Source organism: Micrasema longulum, unplaced genomic scaffold (genome assembly GCF_059751315.1).
Source record: "Micrasema longulum isolate JH-2025_06_02 unplaced genomic scaffold, ASM5975131v1 h1tg001563l, whole genome shotgun sequence".
Taxonomy (NCBI): domain Eukaryota; kingdom Metazoa; phylum Arthropoda; class Insecta; order Trichoptera; family Brachycentridae; genus Micrasema; species Micrasema longulum.
In genome coordinates this window covers 216,980-238,145 of record NW_028278746.1, presented here as the reverse complement: position 1 = coordinate 238,145, position 21,166 = coordinate 216,980, and the positions used below count along the sequence as shown (strand labels likewise).

The 21,166-nt window shown below is 35.6% G+C and overlaps 1 protein-coding gene across 2 annotated transcripts in view; it reads right to left on the bottom strand.

Annotated features, from left to right (window-relative positions):
* Positions 1-3: 3 nt before the first annotated feature.
* The window catches only part of LOC148274873 (uncharacterized), a 38,107-nt gene continuing 16,944 nt past the window's right edge, over positions 4-21,166 (bottom strand). The window contains exons 2-10 of one of the 2 annotated variants that reach the window (XR_015824179.1): positions 12,435-14,097; positions 11,595-11,733; positions 10,366-10,461; positions 9,622-9,741; positions 9,455-9,546; positions 6,890-6,988; positions 6,445-6,593; positions 3,152-3,368; positions 4-1,682 (exon numbers count right to left, since the gene is read on the bottom strand). Coding sequence is in view for 1 of the 2 variants with exons in the window: in XM_088236503.1 (XP_088092629.1) it covers positions 1,617-1,682; positions 3,152-3,368; positions 6,445-6,593; positions 6,890-6,988; positions 9,455-9,577; positions 9,622-9,741; positions 10,366-10,461; positions 11,595-11,733; positions 12,435-14,068 (2,643 nt within the window). In the remaining variant the exon portion in view is untranslated. Of the gene's footprint in view, positions 1,683-3,151; positions 3,369-6,444; positions 6,594-6,889; positions 6,989-9,454; positions 9,578-9,621; positions 9,742-10,365; positions 10,462-11,594; positions 11,734-12,434; positions 14,098-21,166 lie in introns of both variants that reach the window. The other variant, XM_088236503.1, reaches the window with a different exon arrangement.

The following is a 21,166-nucleotide window of genomic DNA, read 5'->3' as shown; positions in this document are numbered from 1 at the left end:
TCGTTTTCTTCATTCGGACAGAAAGGGACACAACTTTGTGAACACGAAACAGATCATCATAATCATTGTCGACATTGCATATATCATAACCAGCGATTATTTCAATGTTTCGGCATGTCATAATCACAGATTATTGTCAATTTTTGGTACGTCATAATCACTGATTATTGTTTTTTTAATACGTCATAATACCGGATTATTGACAATTAATTTCAGTGTCTTTAAAACATTATAATTTCTTTCAATGTGCGATCTCCAATTAGTTTTAAAAATACAAAATACAATAGAAACTGTGCGACATTTGAGGAACATATTGAGATTTTTTTCGTCGATTTACAATTCTGATAATTTTATTATGCAAAAAATTGAAAACCAATGCGAACATAAACATACTGTGTAAAAAAAAAAATTGTGTGCGTTGGAAACAACGTTACAAACGCGCCAGAAATGAGTATTATATAAAAATGTAACATTTTAGCTGCGTCGTTCATGCTGGGAGACACCATTAAAATATTTTTATTTAAGTACCGCTGTTTTCCGATCATGCGCAGCTAATTTGTCGTTGTGTTTGTACTGACGTGCGTCTAACGCACACACAATGCGAATGGGCGATCGTTTCAAATCTACGCACGTCCGGATCGCACCATTGTGGATGATTTTTTGGGCGTACATTTTACTAGACCAACTGATACAATCATCGTTCCATGTCCGCTTTCTAGTTGAAGCATATGGTATCCGCAAGGAGCTTCCATGCATCTCTATCAGCTGCCAGATCTTGTGCGTCTTCCCAAGTCAGGTTCGCGTCTTGTAGTTCTGACATAAATTGCCGACTACGTCCAGGACGCCAAGAACCCGATGCCTCGCAAAGTAGGCAATGATGGTTTGCTCGATGACAGTTGTCACCGGAGTTTGTTGCGTCCGTTCTCTTATTACTTCATTTCTCACACAGTCCTCGACTGATTATTGTTTAAAAAATTATTGATTCTTGATTCACATTTTTTGTTCATATTATTTGATCTTCCAGTAGTAGTTGGGTACCTGAGTTCGATTCCTGAAGATGAAACAATTTTCAGTATGTCATAATCAGTGATTATTCAAAAAATTTGGGATATCATAGTGACTGATTATTGACTAGTTTTAGTACACGTCATAATCACTGATTTTTCAAAAATATTAAGCGTCATAATCAGTGATTATTGTCAATTTTAGTATGTCATAAAAACAGATTATTAGACATAACTAACAATTGTATTTTTAAACAAATCAAACAAAAATATTAAAATTTCAGTTGGTCAGTCTCAATTGTACGGCGATTAGCATTCCGAACAAATAAAATTTGAGGAAACGGTGCGTACGCAGAATTTCAAAAATCGCCCATTCGCATTAGATAAATCTTAGAGAGACAGTTTATTCCGTGCCGACGATGGCATAAAAGTACACTTAAAAAAGAAAACAACGAAACATACAATAAAAATATGCGGTTATCAATTAATTAATAGTACTTAATGATAATTATAATTACGAGTAGTTTGCTATACGGGAAGCGATGGATTCCGAGTTGGAGTGAGTTTGAATGCTGTACGCGAGTCGACCTTCGATCGCGATACGCGAGTCCATTAGTCGGGCGGTAGGTACGTGAAGAGTTTGTACTTCTCGCGTATGTGCGGCCTCACATCTTCTTTCTGTAAGTAAAAAGATATATTACGAAAGATGTGGGATATTTTCTGCATTAAATTAAAGGGAATAATTTGGTTAACAATGTTTTGAGTAAGTCCAAATGTATGTAGACACGCTGGATTTCCTCCCTAGGGAGTTGTTTATATATAAATTTATCGCAACAGAGAAGGAAAACATTTTTGAGAAGTTGAAGAAGGCGATTAGCATTCCGAACAAATAAAATTTGACAAAACGGTGCGTACGCAGAATTTCAACAATCGCCCATTCGCGTTTTTTTAAATCTTAGAGAGACAGTTTAATGTTTTGAGTATGTCCAAATTTTTGTAAACACGCTGGATTTCCTCCCTAGGGAGTTATTTAGTTATAAATTTGTCGCAACAGAGAAGGAAAACATATTACAACAGAAATTAAGAACATTTAAGAGAAGGCAATATAGAAGTCTAGGCATCTACAGGGCTTATGACCTGTCAATGGCTGGTTTAAGTGGACACTTTACGCACCATGTAACAATCACAATTCTGCCCATATTTGAACATCTATATTCCTTCAATTCTTCCATCTGTTGATGTTTGTGAAGTTAAAGAGCTAAAACCTTTATTTATGCAGGTGAGATTCATCTAATTGAATTATTTCACCTACATACTAGGCAACGCCTGAAAGTTGTCTAGTATGTAAGTGAAACAATTCAATTAGATGAATCTCACCCGCATAAATAAAGGTTTCAGCTCTTTAACTTCACAAACATCACCAGACGAAAGAATTGAAGGAATAAAGACATTAAAATATGAGCAGAATGGTTCATTACAATATTTTGAGCTTGTCCAAATGTTTGTAGACGAAAGACCGGTCCAAGGAGAAGTTTAAAGAATGGAAAATTGTTTTCAGGCGTTGCCTAGTATGTGAAATAATTCAATCAAATGAATATCTTTACATCAATAAAGGTTTCAGCTCTTTAACTACACTAAAATCAACAGATAAAAAAGTTGAAGAAATATGGTTGTTCAAACATAAACAAAATGGTGAATGTTACACAGTATGTAAAGTGGCCACTTAAACCAGCTATCGACAGGTCATAAGCCATGTAGATGCCTAGACTTCTATATTACCTTCTCTTAAATGTTCTTCATTTCTGTTGTAATATGTTAATATAAGCAGCTCCCCAAAGAGTTGATTCCAGTCCTTGTCTACAAAAATTTGGACAAACTCAAAATATGGTTGATTTAGTATAGTCTTGTACAATAATTATATTTTAATGAAGTTTAATTTTTTCCATACATTTTTCATTTCATTTAAAGTTTTACTCAGTTTTAAACTTTTTTCGTTATTGAGAGTAAACGTTGAGACCAGCTCTAGCCTATTCCACCCATCAACAACCCTATTTGGTCTCGAAGTCGAGCATCTGGTTTCAGTTTGAACCTAGTGACCGCTGAGAACTCGGGCTCGGCGACAGCTCGATCCTCGTTCGCCGTCTTACCTTGGAGGCGAGGTGCTCGAGGAACGGCAGCAGGTTCAAGAGCTCCCGGTCGCCGCGATCCACGAACCAGCTCTCGATGGGGATGCCGTTCTCGAGCTGGTAGCCGAAGGCCTGCGGACTGTTGTCCACGATGACGGTCTTGCTGAGGTCCCGGCCGAGGATGCTCAGCTCCTTGATGTAGTTGCCGTTCACCAGCAGGCAGTGCTCGCGAAACAGTCTGCAAAAAGTGGAAGGGTTGAAGTTGAAATTTTTTCGAAACTCATTCACTACGTCAAAAGACGTCGAGCCGCGCGCCCCCGCGTGAATGGAGAATAAAACCGAGGCAAATAAAAAAAATGTGTAAATTATTGTCTCAAACTAAATTCAAAGTAGTTGCAGTGTAATTGACCATTTTGTTGAAGTGTCTAATTTGGACATTTTACTAAATTGTGCCATGCAGTTGACGCATGTTTAGGAAAAAGTCTTTACATCAATAAATTACAATGCAGAAAGTTAAAAAAATTGGCAATATAAATATTATTTAAAGTTTATAGTGAAAATAAGATATTTAAACAGTTATCATAAAAGAGTGAAACATTAATTTTTGCCGCGATGTAAATGACAGTTGAAATTCTGTGTTACCATACTAAAAAAAGTGATACCATATAAATAAAATTTCCCAATATTTGGGAGAAAAATCATTGTATTTATTTTATGCAAATGAAAATTTTTATTTTCGTGATTTTAAGGTTAAATATCCACGTAAAATTATTTAAACATAAAAGTGTGAAACATTAATTTTTGCCGCGATGTAAATGACAGTTGAAATTCTGTGTTACCATGCTAAAAAAAGTGATGCTATAAAAAAAAAAATCCAAAATTTAGGAGAAAAATCATTGTATTTATTTTATGCAAATAAAAAAAAAAAATTTGTGTTTTTAGTAAAAAATATTCAATAAAAAAAAACAGTTAACATTCAATAAAAAAAACAGTTAAAAATACAAAATATTATTTTTATTTTATTTTATTCAGAAAACATACAGTCATACATGACAAGTAACACAACAATTTTTTAACATAAAAAGACCAATTAGTTTTCATAAATTATGCAAAAGATGTAAACATTAAATGTGACAAAAAAATAAATAAATAAGAATTGAGAAAAGAATAATTGTTAACATTTGCGTTCTCCATGGAGTTAATAAATTAAAATAAATAAAAATACCGAATGCACACTCCGAGCCATCCACGCACACACACACGAACGCACATATAAAACATACACAAACATGTACATTACACGCGGCACATATACATAGCAAAAACCACTCAAGATGCACATTCAGCAACTATCCCAGATAATCGACCCCATGAAGAAATTTTCTGTACAAATGCAACGTCCAGTTAAAAATGTCTACATTGATACTGAGTCCATTATAATTTCTACAGGTACGTCTAATGAATGAATTCGAGGTATAATTGTTTTTACAAGTTGGTACATAAAGAAGGGAATTTCATCCGGTATAGCGAAGAGGACAACGGAAGCCAATGAATTATTAATGCAAACATAGGTAAATATCAATATTCTCCAATTATGACACTTTTTACCATTTTTCTGCTGTATATTTAGTACAGTCTACTACGACTACTACTACCATCACGCCATTTCTCCGTAGGGGTAGGCAGAGAGAATGGACCGCCACACACGTCTATCCTGGCATACATTCCTAGCTTCTTCCACATTCATACATCTTGTCATACTACTGTAGTAGCATTTTATTTTTATCAAACAAAGAAAACATAGATAAACTAACTGTATTACAAAATAAAGCCTTCAGAATCATTTTGAAAAAAAACAGATATACGAGGGTAAAGTCGATGGTAAATGAAATGAAATTATTAACATATAAACAAAGAATATTTTACAATACAATGATATTTGTTCATAAAATTATAAACTCTAATAAAAAACAGAATTTTGGAAAAAAATTGATCGGAACCAGCATGAACACGATCACAATACTAGAGAAAATAACAAAATTAGACTTCCATTTAGGAAAAAGGCAAAGTCACAAAACTCAATTTTATTTAAAGCAATTAAAAAGTATTACGAAATGGAAAAAAATATTTATGAAGAAAAAAACATATCAAAATTTAAAATAATGGTCAAGACATATGTGATAAACAATTTATAAATTAAATATATTTGCAATGTTATTATTAGAACACACATAACAATATGTATGATATGTGTGCCCTACTTTAAGATTTAAATAAAAATAAAATAAATACATGCCCTTCGGTTCTGTCTGCTTTTGACATGACCAGACTTGAGATTTTGGTTTATCCGATCGTGCCACGTCTTCCTCAGTCGTCCTCGTCTCACGTTGCCGTTCATTTTCGCCATATATACTTGTTTTACCATTCTTTCGTCGTCCATTCGTTCTACGTGACCGAACCATCTCAGAGACCCTTTCTTAATCTTATCAATTATACCTGACTCAGATTTACACTCTCGCCTGATTTCATCATTCGTAACCCTGTCATACATTGATTTCCCACACATTCGTCTAAGAGATCGTGTTTCAACCGCGTTCACTCGGCTTTCATCCTTCCTCCGCCAGTTCCATGCACAAGTGTCGGAACTAAAACTCCGTTGTGCACTGCCAGTTTAGATTCAATTGACATATTTTTATTCGAAATTACTGCGTTTAGTACGCCGTTCATTTTGCTGCCCGCATTCACCGCATTCTTTCAACATCTTTTTCTACTCTTCCATCCCTTGAAAACATGCTTCCCAGATACACAAATTCTTCTACTTGCTCGAGACATTCGTTGTTTAAATTTATTATGCAGTCAGTAACCTCACTTCCCCTTTCAAATACCATAACTTTTGACTTACTTTCGTTCATCGCCAATTCGCTCTCCAGGCATACATCATACATTCTAGAGACTATTTGCTGCAAATCATCCTTGCTGCTTGCTAACAGAACTGCATCATAGTCTATTACAATAAATATATTTTGGTGTAATTTCATTTTTTCCATGCATTTTTCATTTAATCACTTCAGCGTTTTCCTCGGTTTTACACTTTTTTAAGTCGCTCCCTTGAAAAACATAAAATAAGGGTCTTACTGTATCTCACTATTAGAAATGGGAATCAAGCTGGGGTGGTGGGGTTGGAACCTCGGCCCTCTGATCAGTGGGTTCGCAACACTACCACGGGACTACAATAGAATTTTTGTCAGATAAAAGAAAAATTATTGCCAAGGCGCGAAATTGAAGGAACGCGGGTGCCATGATAATGTGGTCACCTGTATTTAATCCACCGCCTCGTGGGGTCCAGCAGATTGAGCAGCTTGTCCGCGTACACGCGCTTGGAAGCGGTAAACAGGATCACCTCGTACAGTTGCGATACTCGGGACAGAAACTCGGCAAAGTGCGGCCGCGTGCGTACGTGTACCTGCGATGCAACGGAAAAACTCAGATATGATCATACATAGATATCGACAATATTTCTAGTTAGTCCAAATTTTTGTAGACAAGGACTGGATTTAACTCCCTGAGGAGCTGTTAATATTAACATATTACGACAGAGATAAAGAACATTTTAGAGAAGGTAATATAGAAGTCTAGGCATCTACAGGGCTTATGACCTGTCATTGGCTGGTTTAAGTGGCCACTTTACACACTGTGTAACGTGCACACATGTTAATAAATTGCCATTTGGTTCTTCTCTAGACGTGGAGACAGACTCACCGTGTATCGGCAGTCTTGAAACAGCACCGGAAAGTTGAAGGAAGCATCCGGCAACTCCTGGAGGGAACAGTGCACCAGAGTCTCGTCCAGATCGAGCACCTGAGAATAATAAGTTCGCGTAAATTAAATATTTTTTTAAATTTTAAAATAAATAAATCAACAGAAGAGAATTTCACGTTTCAAGTCGTATAATATTAGTTTATTATATAAATAAAACACGAGTGATACTTTAATCCACAAATTTGGAATATCCAGTGACCGGTTTCATCGCTTTCGCGACATCTTCGAGACTGGTATCTTTATTAAAAAGTTAAATGTATTTATAGAGAACAGAGGTGAGGATACATAATTCAAAGTTATATGTAAGTAAATTAAATAAAGTTATTTTTATCTTAAGGATCATTATCAACAAATTTTCTATGGGTTAACTAATGAATGGATATAATGTTATTTTAATGAGTTTAAGTATTTTATTTTATTGTTGGTGTCCCATCCTTCGTGAGTGTGGTTAAATGTGATTAAATAAAATACTTAAACTCATTAAAATAACATTATATCCATTCATTAGTTAACCCATAGAAAATTTGTCGATAATGATCCTTAAGATAAAAATAACTTTATTTAATTTACTTACATATAACTTTGAATTATGTATCCTCACCTCTGTTCTGTATAAATACATTTAACTTTTTAATAAAGATACCAGTCTCGAAGATGTCGTGAAAGCGATGAAACCAGTCACTGGATATTCCAAATTTGTGGATTAAAGTATCACTCGTGTTTTATTTATATAATAAATTACAATGAACTTCCATCAAGAATTTTCACTTACAAACTTAAATGTTTTTGTATAATACTAGAACAACAACAAACCATCACGCCGTTTCTCCGTAAGGGTAGGCAGAGAGGATAGAACGCCACAACACTCTATATTTGCATATAGATCTCGCTTCCTCTACATTCATACATCTTCTCATGCACGCGCGCCCACTATTCCGACTTTCGACATGCCCATCTTCGAGTATTTGTCGGATTTGTTCATGCCATGTCTTTCTCGGTCTTCATCTGTTTCTGCATCCATCGACATTCGCGCTGTGAATATTCTTAGCCGTTCTTTCGCTGTCCATTCGCTCTGCGTGTCCAAACCAGCGCAGGGCTCCTTTCTTGATTTCGTCAATAACGCTCGTCCCTGCCTTGCATAATTTACGGATCTCGACATTTGCGCATCCATCGTACACAAATATTCCCCCAATCAACGTTTTTTACATTTTTTATCACCCCAGTTTTACGCTCAAATTTTTTCGGAATTCATTTGATGTGTCAAAAAATCCACAATTATGTCGTAATAATGATGCCGCCACCGCGTGTGCCACGCGAATGACGAATAAAAAGGAGCAAACAACTATAAAAGACAAATTATTGCCTTAACCTAAATTCAAAGCAGGTGCAGTGTAATTGACCTTTTTGTTCAAGTGTCTTCCTTTAGGGTTAGTCTTAGTTTTCATTTGAACGAAAACGTCATATTGACTTGTACAAATCATGATACGCAGTTGACAAACGTTTAGAAACAATAAAGTTTTAATATCATTAAATTGCGATGTTTAAAACATACCAATAGAAATATTTAAACTTATGAAAAAGATGGTTTAAAAAGTTGTCATAAAAGTGGAAACAATTTTGCCTCGATCTATATGACAGTTGTTTTTAGTGATGCCATAGAAAAAAGTGATACTGTATAAATAAAATTTCCCAACATTTAGGGGAAAAATTATTGTATAATATTTTATGTTAATTCAAAATTCTATTTACGTTTTTTTTTATTTACACATAAAATAATTTTAACATGCTGTTTTTAAATCAAATAAAAAAACACTTGAAAAAATATAAAAATATTTTTAGTGAAATCATTGAAAATAGGTAAAAAAAATATTGTCAATTTCCACTTATAACCATTTTTACAAGATTTCTGGAAGTATACGTACACTATAGTGTAGCAAATCAACTTTATTTTTATGTTATTCCTATTTTTTCCATGCATTTTTCATTTCCTCACTTCGGCGTTTTCCTCAGTTTTACTGTATATATAATCCAAACAATTAGTAACGAGAAAATGTTCAAAAAGGCTATAAAAAAATGGATAGTGGAGCTAGGTAGAAGTAAAATGGATTGTTTCATTCGCCCAAACCAATATTGAATCAACCGCTCCACAAGTGCATAGCTTATGTTATGTTTATGTTCTTTTATTGTGCGTTTTGTAATACAAATAATATAGATGTACATAAATTAATTATTAATAATACGTTATGTTTAAAACTGTGCAAATATTTTGTTAATTATCTCTGTTGATTAAGTTAGTCTTCTTTGTTTATTTTCAAATGTAAAAATATTTAAAAAAAAAAAGTTTATTGTTAAGTGTCCTCGGCACGGGTAACCCCCCAGTGGGGTCACATTATTTTTATTATTAATTATAGTTTGTAAGAGAAAAAATACGAATAAATAAATATACTGAAAGTATATCTTTTGTCGACTGTTTTTGTAAACGAATAAATGAAATTAAAGTCTTACCAAACTGAGTTCCGGGCTCGTTCTGGTCTTCAGGGGAAGGGCGGGGCAGCGGCCTCGCGGGGCGCCCGGCAACACAGACTCCAGGGGGGCAGCTGCGCGGAAGAGACAAAATGAGTTAGGATTCTAATACAAAGATGAAAGGACGAGAAATGAATTAGGGTAAATACCTGCTTGATGAAGAGGTAAGGATCAAAGGCGTCCACCCAGGCGGCTATCTGGTCGGCGGATGCTGGAGCTTGAAGGGATCCGCTGTCCACGTCGCACGGCTCCACGTCCACACCCTCGTCCTGCAGCATAGAGACAGATACATTTAATTTTATTCGGAGATAAAACTTTTAAACAATGTTTCGAGTATGTCAAAGTGCTTGCAGACTGGCTGGATTTTCTCCCTAGGGAGTTGTTCATATTTAAATTTGTCGCAACAGAGAGGGAAAACATTTTTGAGAAGGGACCATGGAGTCTAGGCATTTACAGGGCTTATGACCTGTCATTGGCTGTTTTAAGTAGCCACTTTCACTTTACACACCGTGTAACATTCACCATTCTGCCTATGTTTGAACATCCATATTTCCTCAACTCTTCCGTCTGTTGACTTTTGTGAAGTAAAAGAGCCGAAACCTTTAACATGCGGGTGAGATTCATCCGGCTGAACCAAATTACCTACTAGGCAACGCATGGAAACAATTTTCTTTCTTCTTTTACCAGGTAGTTAATTCAACAAGAGTTGAGGAAATGTGGATGTTCAAACATAGGCAGAATGGTGAATGTTACACAGTGTGCAGAGTGGGCACTTAAACCAGCCTGTAAATGCCTAGCCTCCCATATTTCCTTCTCAAAAATGTTTTCCCTCTCTGTTGCAATAAATTTAAATAAAACTTTTGAACTGATTAAAAAATAGTTTTTATTCCGACCTGATCATCGCAGGGTTCGGAGTCAGTACACCCCATGAGGCCGGGACTCTCCGACTGCAGGGCGTCCAATCTCACGTCGCCTTCCGCTCCGGATAGCTGGAATAGGGTGAGCTATAAATACCAAGTTCTAGACATTCGAGTATTGAAAACTGTATCGAGTTGTGAAAACTTCAGCTAGGAGAATCAAATTGATTTAATAGTATGTAAAAATATTGAGAAAAAAAATGGGTATTGAATAGTAAGTATCTCGACTGTGTTTGTTGAATAGTAAATATCGCACACTGTATAATATATAGTAAGTATCTCAACTGTGTATGTTAAATAGTAGGTATCTCAACTGTGTAAATTGAATAGTAAGTATCTTAATTGTGTGTATTAAATATGAAATAGGGCGGGTGCTATAGTAATTGGAAATGCTATTGAAATTGGACACTCTAAATCTAATGGTAAAAATAAGTGAATGTAAGAATTTATCTCCACCATAATTATATTAAATAGTAAGGATGTCAAATTTGTATATTAAATATTCAGCTATATTAAATAGGGTGGGTGCTATAGTAATTGGACAAGCTATTATTGTAATTGGACACTCTAAATCTAATGGTAAAAAATAAGTGAATGTAAGAATTTATCTCCACCATAATTATATTAAATAAGCTATATTAAATAGTAAGGATGTCAACTGTGTATATTAAATATTCAGCTATATTAAATAGGGTGGGTGCTATAGTAATTGGACAAGCTATTATTGTAATTGGACACTCTAAATCTAATGGTAAAAAATAATCGAATGTAAGAATTTATCTCCACCATAATTATATTAAATAGTAAGGATGTCAACTGTGTATATTAAATATTCAGCTATATTAAATAGGGTATAGTAATTGGACAAGCTATTATTGTAATTGGACACTCTAAATCTAATGGTAAAAAATAAGTGAATGTAAGAATTTATCTCCACCATGATTATATTATATAAGCTATATTAAATAGTAAGGACCTCAACTGCGTATATTTAGCTACATTGAATAGTAAGTATCTCCACTGAGTATGTTACATAATAAGTATCTCAACTATGTATTTTAAATAGTAAACTATAAGGAATAGTAAGCTATATTGAATAGTAAATATCTCAATTGTGTTTACTGAATGGTAAGAATCTCAACAGTGGATATATATATACAAATTGGTCATCGAGCTGAGGCTCAGTCACTGGGTTCGGAACTCACCCACTCTTCGGCGGGGGCGGCCAGACTCTGGCTGATGTCTTGCAGGAAGCTGGTCGGCTGCAGCTGCAGGTCGCTCAGGGCCTCGAGCCTCTCGATGGCCGAGCCCTCCGGCTCCGCGCCCGCCCTGCATGACGAGAACCTGGGAACGAGACATGTTTTATCAAGAAGCTCCTTCTCCACTTTCTCCACTTGTTTTCGTTTCGTCAGACTGCAAGGATTATTTTATTTGATAATTGTTAATGAATGATGGATGGACAAATCTCACCCACATGATAAAGGCTTCAGCTGTTTTCATCATTTCATTCCCTTTCCGCACCTAATGGTGCATAGGGCACTACATTGGTACACCAACAGCGGCGTATCTTGACCATTTTTGGTACATGAAGGTAAGATGATCAGTCTTTACGCTTCAGGTGCCAGTCCAGGGACTATGAAATATTCTAGTGTGTAAACACCCTTTTAAATAAACATTTCATATCAACCATGTCGGGAATCGAACCCGAGACCTCTTGCATGGCAGGCTAACGCGCTGACCATTACACCACGAGGCCGACAAACACAGCTCTTTTACTTCACAAAAGTCAACGGATGGAAGAGTTGAGGAAATGTGGATGTTTAAACATAGGCAGAATGGTGAATATTACAGTGTGTAAAGCGGCCACTTAAACCAGTCAACGACAGATCATAAGCCCTGTAAATGCCTAGACTCCCATATTCCTTTCTCAAAATTCCTCTTGGTTGCAACAAATTTAAAGATCAGCTTAAAGCTGCTCGCTTAATATTATATAATAATATGTGATAACTTTTTTATTTTATCACACGAAGATGAAAAGAACATACCTTCGTCTTTGTCTTTTACATATATCTCCCTCATCTTCCTCGTCCAGCATGGATATGAAGTCCGGCTGCTGGATGCCCTGCAGGACGCTCGCGCAGCTCGCCAGGATCTGCTCGCTCTGTTCCAGCACGTCGTCGGCGACCTTCCCCAACCGCGGCCTCTCCTCGCAGGGCAGCTCCTCGACGCGGGCTGAGGACTTCTTCACCATCAGTTCCTCGAGGTCGGCGCTGCTGAGGTTCAGCACGGGCAACTTCTGGAAGTTTTCAAACGCCGATACCTCCAGCTGCTCGTCGATTTCGACGATATCGGCGTCCATTATCTTCAGCATGCGGTCTTCTGACAGTTTGTCGATCCGCAGCGATTCTTTGTTCGCCGAGTACGACCGCGTCAGCTCGATCGCCGAGGAACGCCGTTTTGCACTTTTGCTGTAAACATCGACGGCGTTCTTCCGCGAACTCGTCGACGCCTTCCGGCATTTGACGTTACCCATTTTGCAGTCGATCGAAAAGTTTTTTCTGTCAACACTGCTGCATCTTGTGAATATTTTCGAAGTTATCAGGTCTTTTTGGTTGTCGATGGACTTGATCTCGACGTAGTCTGCATTTTCGATGGCTATGAACTCGGTCAAGCGGTCGTCTTGTAAGCAGAGATTAGCGTCGCTTATATTCGCATCGGAATCCGACTCTTCGCTCATCATTCGTTCTAAATCGCTAATCGCTCCGAGTTCTTTATCATACATGGTCATTTCTTGGTCGATGGCCGCCCAATCGCTGGCGACAATTTCGGCCGTCGGGACCTCGGGGGACTTTTCTTTCAACGCGTCATTCGACTTGACGACATCGGTGCTGCTGTGTCGTTTGACGGTGACTTTTTTTACCGTCGTCGGCACGGTTTGGCTGATGGGCCTTTTGGGCAGTTGCCGTACCTTCCGAGAAGGGGACCCGTTGACGACGGTGGAACGTTCGGATTTTTCTAACCGCCTGCTTTTCCGCGGGGACGGCAAGTAAGGTACGTTGCTTCTGAGGCCATTCTGCTTGGGATTTGTGTTGACGACGCGGTTTTCTCTTTCGTCCTTGCTTCCGAGGACGCTCTTCGCCGCCTTGCACTGCAGCGTGCTCCGCGCGAAGCCGATCTGCTTGTCGCCCGTGACTCGGATGTTTGAATTGATCCGGGAACAAAGCGTGCCGTTGATGATGTCTTTCTCCGGCTTGATCGGTACGGATTTGACTTGTGTTTTTTTAGTTTCGAGCCGGTTGAGGAAGAGGCCCTTCGGTCGGAGTGGGGTGATTTTTTCTCCGTTGAGTTTGGTCTGGGGGCTGGTGCCCCGGGAGGAAGCGTTCATTCGCTGAGAGCACCTGACTGCGATGGTGGACCCTTTCTCCATACTTTTAGCAAACACGCATTTTTCTTTGACAGTCTTCGGGGCGGGTTTTGCGGGGTTCTGTGTTATGGCGTCCACAGTTTTGGCTATGCCCTTGATGCCGTTGCGGGCTATGTTCCTCTTTATGGCCTGCTTCCAGCCGCTGGGCTTGGGACCGCCTTTAGGGCCCCCTTTGGGCCCCCCTCGGCTGCTCCTGGCAGGCCCTAGGGCCCCCGCCAGGAGGTGTCGCTCCCGTTTCTCACTGCGGAGCCACATCTTGGGAGTGGGCGGACAGAGATACTTTACTGAAACAAGAATAAACACACATTGTAAAACGAGGCTCGCACAGAGACATGCATATTTTATAGGCCCAAAAATTTTTAATTATTTTTTTCTGATTTTTTCATTGATTACAAACTTTAAAAATTTTCCTTCTTTTAAAAAACACACACCATCCTGGATTCAAACTAAAGATACGAACTCTTTTTTTCTATGATTTATTTTGTTTATAAGGAATATTTTTGTGTTTTTTTAAAAATAATTTTTATTTCCTTTTTTTATTACTATAAATATAAAAAAATACCATATAATCTTTTACAGAATATTTTATTTTTTCTTTCTTATGTTACACAAAAATATTATAACCGTCCATTATTTATTATAGGAGCGAAAATTCATTAGCATTTTCTTGTATACCCCCACGAACAGGCCATGCCTTTGTGGGATTTTTTGTTTACTATTTTTACTATTAATATGTATTTCATTGTTATGTAATTAAGCTTTAACTTTTTAATACTATGTTTTATCATTTATGTTTACATTTAAGTTTGTAAGCGAAAATTCTTGATGGAAGTTCATTGTAATTTTTTATATAAATAAAACACGAGTGATACTTTAATCCACAAATTTGGAATATCCAGTGACCGGTTTCATCGCTTTCGAGACATCTTCGAGACTGGTATCTTTATTAAAGAGTTAAATGTATTTATGCAAAACAGAGGTATTTTTGCCTGTGTTTAAACATCCATATTTCTTCCGAGGGGGTGAAATCCAGTCTTTTGTCTACGAAAATTTGGACAAACTCAAATATTGTCATTTTGTTTATGTAATAGTTGTAAAAATCCCAAATAAAATAAATTAATTTCCAGTATTTCATAGATAATAAAGATGGGCATTTCGGTTATTATGGCCTCATAAAATTAAATAAATTAATTTCCGGTATTCCATAGATAATAGAGGGGCATTTTGGTTATTATGGCCTCATAAAATTAAATAAATGAATTTCCGGTATTCCATAGATAATAGAGAGGGGCATTTTGATTATTGTGGCCTCATAAAATTAAATAAATTAATTTCCGGTATTCTATAGATAATAGAGAGGGGCATTTTGATTATTGTGGCCTCATAAAATTAAATAAATTAATTTCCGGTATTCCATAGATAATAGAGAGGGGCATTTTGATTATTGCGGCCTCATATTATGCAGCATTCGGTGTGGCCAAGTGAATAAATTGGTGATGCGGGGGGTTTTTGCCAACGCAGATAAGGATTTTATCTTATTTTGACAGCTTTCTGATTTTCTGTACGATCGTATAATAGTTGGAAGATAAAAACGCAGAAATAGGAATGCTGTGCGTGTGAAAATGTCTAGTTAAATCTGATTTGCGGCTCGTTGCCGAATTTTCCAAGACCGTTTCGTACCACACCAGAAAATCTTGCCGAACTTGGTTATTACGAGGAAGACGGGACCGATTGAATTTGCTCGTTATAAGCGTTACTCGTTATACAAGAGAAAGGTTTCTTTAAATCCAATCGTCATTGGATATTGTCAGTATTGAAAATTATGTAGGCCGGATAAATCATATCGAACCAGAATGAATGTTGTGGGTTTCTTTAGAATTTTTTTTTTTTTTTTTAATTATTTTAATAGTATAATTATACATTTTTACAATAAAAAAAAAAAACACTTGTTATATTTTTACTAAAACTAAAATCCCACCAAGCCACTTTCTGTAGCTTGTTGGTGAAGATTATTTATTTATTTATTTATTTTATTTTATTTAGAAAACATACAGTCATACAAAATAAGTACTAAAAACAACAATTTTTTAACATAAAAAGACCAATTAAGTTTTCATAAATTAAAAAGATATAAACATTAAATGTGACAAAAAATAAAAAATAAATGAGAATTTTAAGTGAAAAAAGGATAAATGTTGACATTTGCGTTTTCCATGGAGGTAATAAATTAAAATAAATAAAAATACCGAATATATAATATATTATATTTATACTAACTTAATAATATTATTATTGAGAATTATTATTGAATATTATTGAGAAAGATATTGAAAGGAGGGTGGGAACAGAGTGAACGGTGCACTTAAATCGGCCTTGGCAAATAAATGCTTGTCACAAGAGGCAAAATTGGCAGTTCACAACGGAGTCCTGGTCCCATCCCTGACGTATGGGAGCGAAGTATGGACTCTGAAAAACAGGGATGAAAGTAGGCTGAATGCTGTCGAAATGCGATCTCTCAGGCGAATGTGTGAGAAAACTATGTACGATAGATGCACAAATGTCGAGATCCGTACATTATGTAAGGCTGAGACAAGCATTATCGACAAAATCAAGAAAGGAGCCCTGCGCTGGTTTGGACATGTAGAACGAATGGACAGCGAGAGAACGGCTAAGAATATTTACAATGCGAATGTTGATGGATGCAGAAATAGAGGAAGACCGAGAAAGACATGGCATGACCAAATCCAACAAATACTTAAACATGGACATGTCAAAAGTCGGAATAATCGGCGCGCGTGCATGAGAAGATGTATGAATGTAGAGGAAGCGAGATCTGTATGCAAAGATAGAGTGTTGTGGCGTTCTATCCTCTCTGCCTACCCTTACGGGGAAACGGCGTGATGGTTTGTTTGTTTGTTTAATAATATTATTTACATTTATAAAAACAATGAATAAAAGATAAAAATTAACAGCCGGAAAGATCAGAATAAACATGTTCATACAAATAATAATATTTAAATTTATTTTTTAAATACAAGAAAATATATGAAAAATTAAAATATTTACACCTAAGCTACTATTCATATATAAACTCTTGATCGAGTAGCCACTCCTTTATTTTGCTCTTGTTACAATGTGAGTTAAATTTAATTTCTTTTGGTAATAAATTAAAAATTGTAGGTACTAAATATTTGAGAGTTCTATTTCCATATTTATTACATACTTTTGGTACTACCAAGCCATCATTGGACGTGAAGCGTGTATTATGGTTATGTTTGAGAGGAAACTTGAATGTATTACTATTAAATTGTTCCAAAATGATGCAAAGCCACAGTAGTCCTCGAACAGGCAGAGTTTTGATTGTTTTGTACAGGAGATCATTATAACTTCTTTGTTCGTAAATCTCTGCAGGTACAATTCGCTTAACTATAGAGTACTGTAGACCCTAGATAATTTTAATATTAGTTTTAGTCGAATGTCCCCACGACTTTTTACCATATCTTATTATTGATTCCACTAAGGAAAAATAAATAATTTTAAGAGTGATTTTAGGCAAAATAAAAGATAACTTATAAAAAGTACTCACAAGAGATGAATAAATAATATTAATTTAGTCAAGTCTATTAAGGACCTCGGAGTTATCGTGGACTGCAAACTTACCTTCAATGAACATATCGGTATATTTAAAAAACCTTAATGTCAAATCTATAAAACAACTTTATCGACAATATTTTGAGTTTGTCCAAATTTTTGTAGACAAGAACTGGATTCAACTCCCTGGGGAGCTGTTTACGTTAACATATTACAACATGGATGAAGAACATTTAAGAGAAGGTAACATAGACGTCTAGTCATCTACAGGGCTTATGACCTGTCAATGGCTGGTTTAAGTGGCCACTTTACACACTGTGTAACATTCACCATTCTGCCCATATTTGAACATCTACATTCCTTAAATTCTTTCATATGTTGATGTTTGTGAGGTTAAAGAGCTGACAAAACCACCCCTCATCCTCTACAGGGTGAAACAAAGGGAAGTATAAATAAAATAAAATATTACCATAAAATAATAGTTTAAAACATTAAAAAAAAGAAAAGAAGCATTGACAAACATAAGGGACATCGAGACAAGATCTGGGCTATTTATTTAGTGCTCGTTTAAATCCTTGTAAACTTAAACCAAAAAAGTCCAGATGATCTTGTCTTGAGTTAACAATACGACAAAGATGGGTCATTGGAGAATTAAGGCCATAGTTTGTTCTATGCTGATCGATGAACAGTACTTCATTGTTTCTCAATCTATGAGTCGGAATATTGAATTTTACTTGTCCCAGTAATGATGGAACATCGATTATACCATTTAGTATGCCGAACATATATATGGAGTCAATATTAGTTCTACGTTTTTGTAGACTAGAAATATTTAACATTGACTCTATTTCAGCGTAAGAATAATTATCTCTCTCTAGTCCGAGCATCCACGCTATTTTTCGAAGCAAGCGATGTTGGACTGATTCAATGTGATTTATGCGATTGACATAGAATGGAGACCAGACCACTATTCTAGAATATGGCGAACAGTCGAGCAATAAAGAGTTTTGATTGTACGGACATTAGTAAAATCAGAGGATATTCTGTTGATGAAGCCAAGTAATTTCAGTGATTTATTTACTGTATTATCTATATGCTCGTTGTATGTCAGTTTATAGTCCAAAACAACTCCTAAATCTCTGATGGACTTGACTACATCAATTTTGGAGTTTTCTAATAGGTACTCGAAGGAAATTGGTTGTTTTGTTCTATGAAATGACATTATTTTGCATTTTGTAATATTTAGTTTTAATTTATTGACTTTACACCATCGGTTAGAAGAGTTAATGTCTGATTGAAGACGAAAACAGTCTTGTAAAGTTTGAATTATTTTGAGAATTTTGTTGTCGTCCGCGAAGAGCCAAAAGCGAGAGTAAGAGAATGATTTAGCAACATCGTTAATAGACAAATTGAAAAGCGGGGGTGCCAAATGAGCACCCTGAGGTACACCCGATGTGACATCAGCACTGGTTGATAAATAGTTATTGATCCGAAAATTTTGTTTCCTACCAGTCAAGAAGTTAATACAGCATCCCTGAAAATAGGCTTGAAAATGAATGCTTCAAAAACTAAAGTAATGAGTGATGCAAACCAATCATGTAACATCTTAGTAAATGGAGAAATAATTGAAAAGATTGATAGTTATATATACTTAGGACATGAAATAAAGCTCGGCAAAGATAATCAAGAGGTAGAACTAGAAAGAAGGCGAGGTTTAGCATGGGCCGCCTTTGGTAAGCTCTCATATACCCCTGATCTACTGAAATTGATTTCATTCTATGTACCACCTAGATTAAGCAGAACATCTACAATATTTTATTGTCAAAATTCTCGAACGGTAGCTCAATATAACTCACCTATTGTTAGATTACAGAATACCGGGAATGAATATGCATCACATTTTGATATATTTAGTTTATCTCTGCCTAACTTAAAAAATAAAGTGACCAACATATTTTTATCAAAAAGAGCAAATCATTTTCAGAAGGTTGGGTTGGAATAGTTATAATTTGATTGATTAATGTATTTTGTTATTGTATAATTTCTTTAAAATATGTATGTATTTCAAGTAATTAATAATGTGTATAGTACGAGTATATTAATATTTCATACTCGATTTTTTTTATTTTTAATCTTTTTATTTCTAAGCACTCTTTATACCACATATATGTAAATGGCAGAAATGCCGTATATAAATAAATAAATATATCCTAAAATCTCCGAAGTATTTAATTTACTTAAAGAAGAAACTTTTTGATGCTTGTGTTCTCCGTGTACTGACATATGGCTGTGAAACTTTTGTGTTCACGAAAAAAAAATTTACACAAATTATCAGTGACACAGAGAGCCATGGAAAGGAGACTGCTGGGCATTTTGTTGAGAGACAGAAAAACCAATACATGGATTAGAGCGAGAACAAAGATCACCGATGTGGTCCATAGGGCTGCCAACCAGAAATGGAGCTGGGCTGGTCGTATGGCCAGAATCACAGACTCTAGATGGACCAAAAAAGTCCCGGAATGGCGACCCAGAACGGGTAGAAGAAGTGTCGGCAGGCCTCAGACAAGGTGGTCTGATGACACAAGACGAGTTGCAGGAAGTGGTTGGATGCGGTTGGCTCAGGATAGGGAAATATGGAGACTAAAGGGGGAGGCCTATGTTCAACATTGGACAAGAGGCGGCTGATGATGATGGCCAGTTAAGATACGATTTAGTAAATGAGAGTAATGGATCTATTCGGGGGCTTAGGGTCATAAGGGCGAAACTACAAAAAATGCTGTTTTGTGTTAAGTACTAATCTGATATGCAAAAAAAATATCAATTTTGGGAAGAATCAGAAGATTTATTGATAAGGACTCCTGCAAAACTATTTACAAAGCAATTATTGAACCACACGTTAACTACTGTAGTAGCATTTTATTTTTATCAAACAAAGAAAACATAGATAAACTAACTGTATTACAAAATAAAGCCTTTAGAATCATTTTGAAAAAAAACAGATACACGAGGGTAAAGTCGATGGTAAATGAAATGAAATTATTAACATATAAACAAAGAATATTTTACAATACAATGATATTTGTTCATAAAATTATAAACTCTAATAAAAAAACAGAATTTTGGAAAAAAATTGATCGGAACCAGCATGAACACGATCACAATACTAGAGAAAAGAACAAAATTAGACTTCCATTTAGGAAAAGGCAAAGTCACAAAATTCAATTTTATTTAAAGCAATTAAAAAGTATTACGAAATGGAAAAAAATATTTATGAAGAAAAAAACATATCAAAATTTAAAATAATGGTCAAGACATATGTGATAAACAATTTATAAATTAAATATATTTGCAATGTTATTATTAGAACACACATAACAATATGTATGATATGTGTGCGCTACTTTAAGATTTAAATAAAATAAATATCCAAACAAAATATCCTGTTAGTGACAAAAAGATGAAACTCATCCGATAAGTAGTTACCTAGATAAATTTGTGTGAAACTACAAATGAAGCGTTTTGTTTAAAGTCAGAAGAATAAAACACCTTTTACATCATTTTGTTAATTTACTAATGTAAGCGCAAGTTAGGGTCATATAGACGAAAGCGTCGTCGTTTCATATTTTTGTCTCTGAAACATTTTATGCTCTATTAACTGTATTTTTTATTTTCTTTATTTGTTACCCTTAAAAGACAGTATTATTTTTTGAAACTGTTTTATCATTTATCTCAAAACTGTGTTTTTGTAGTTTCGCCCTTATG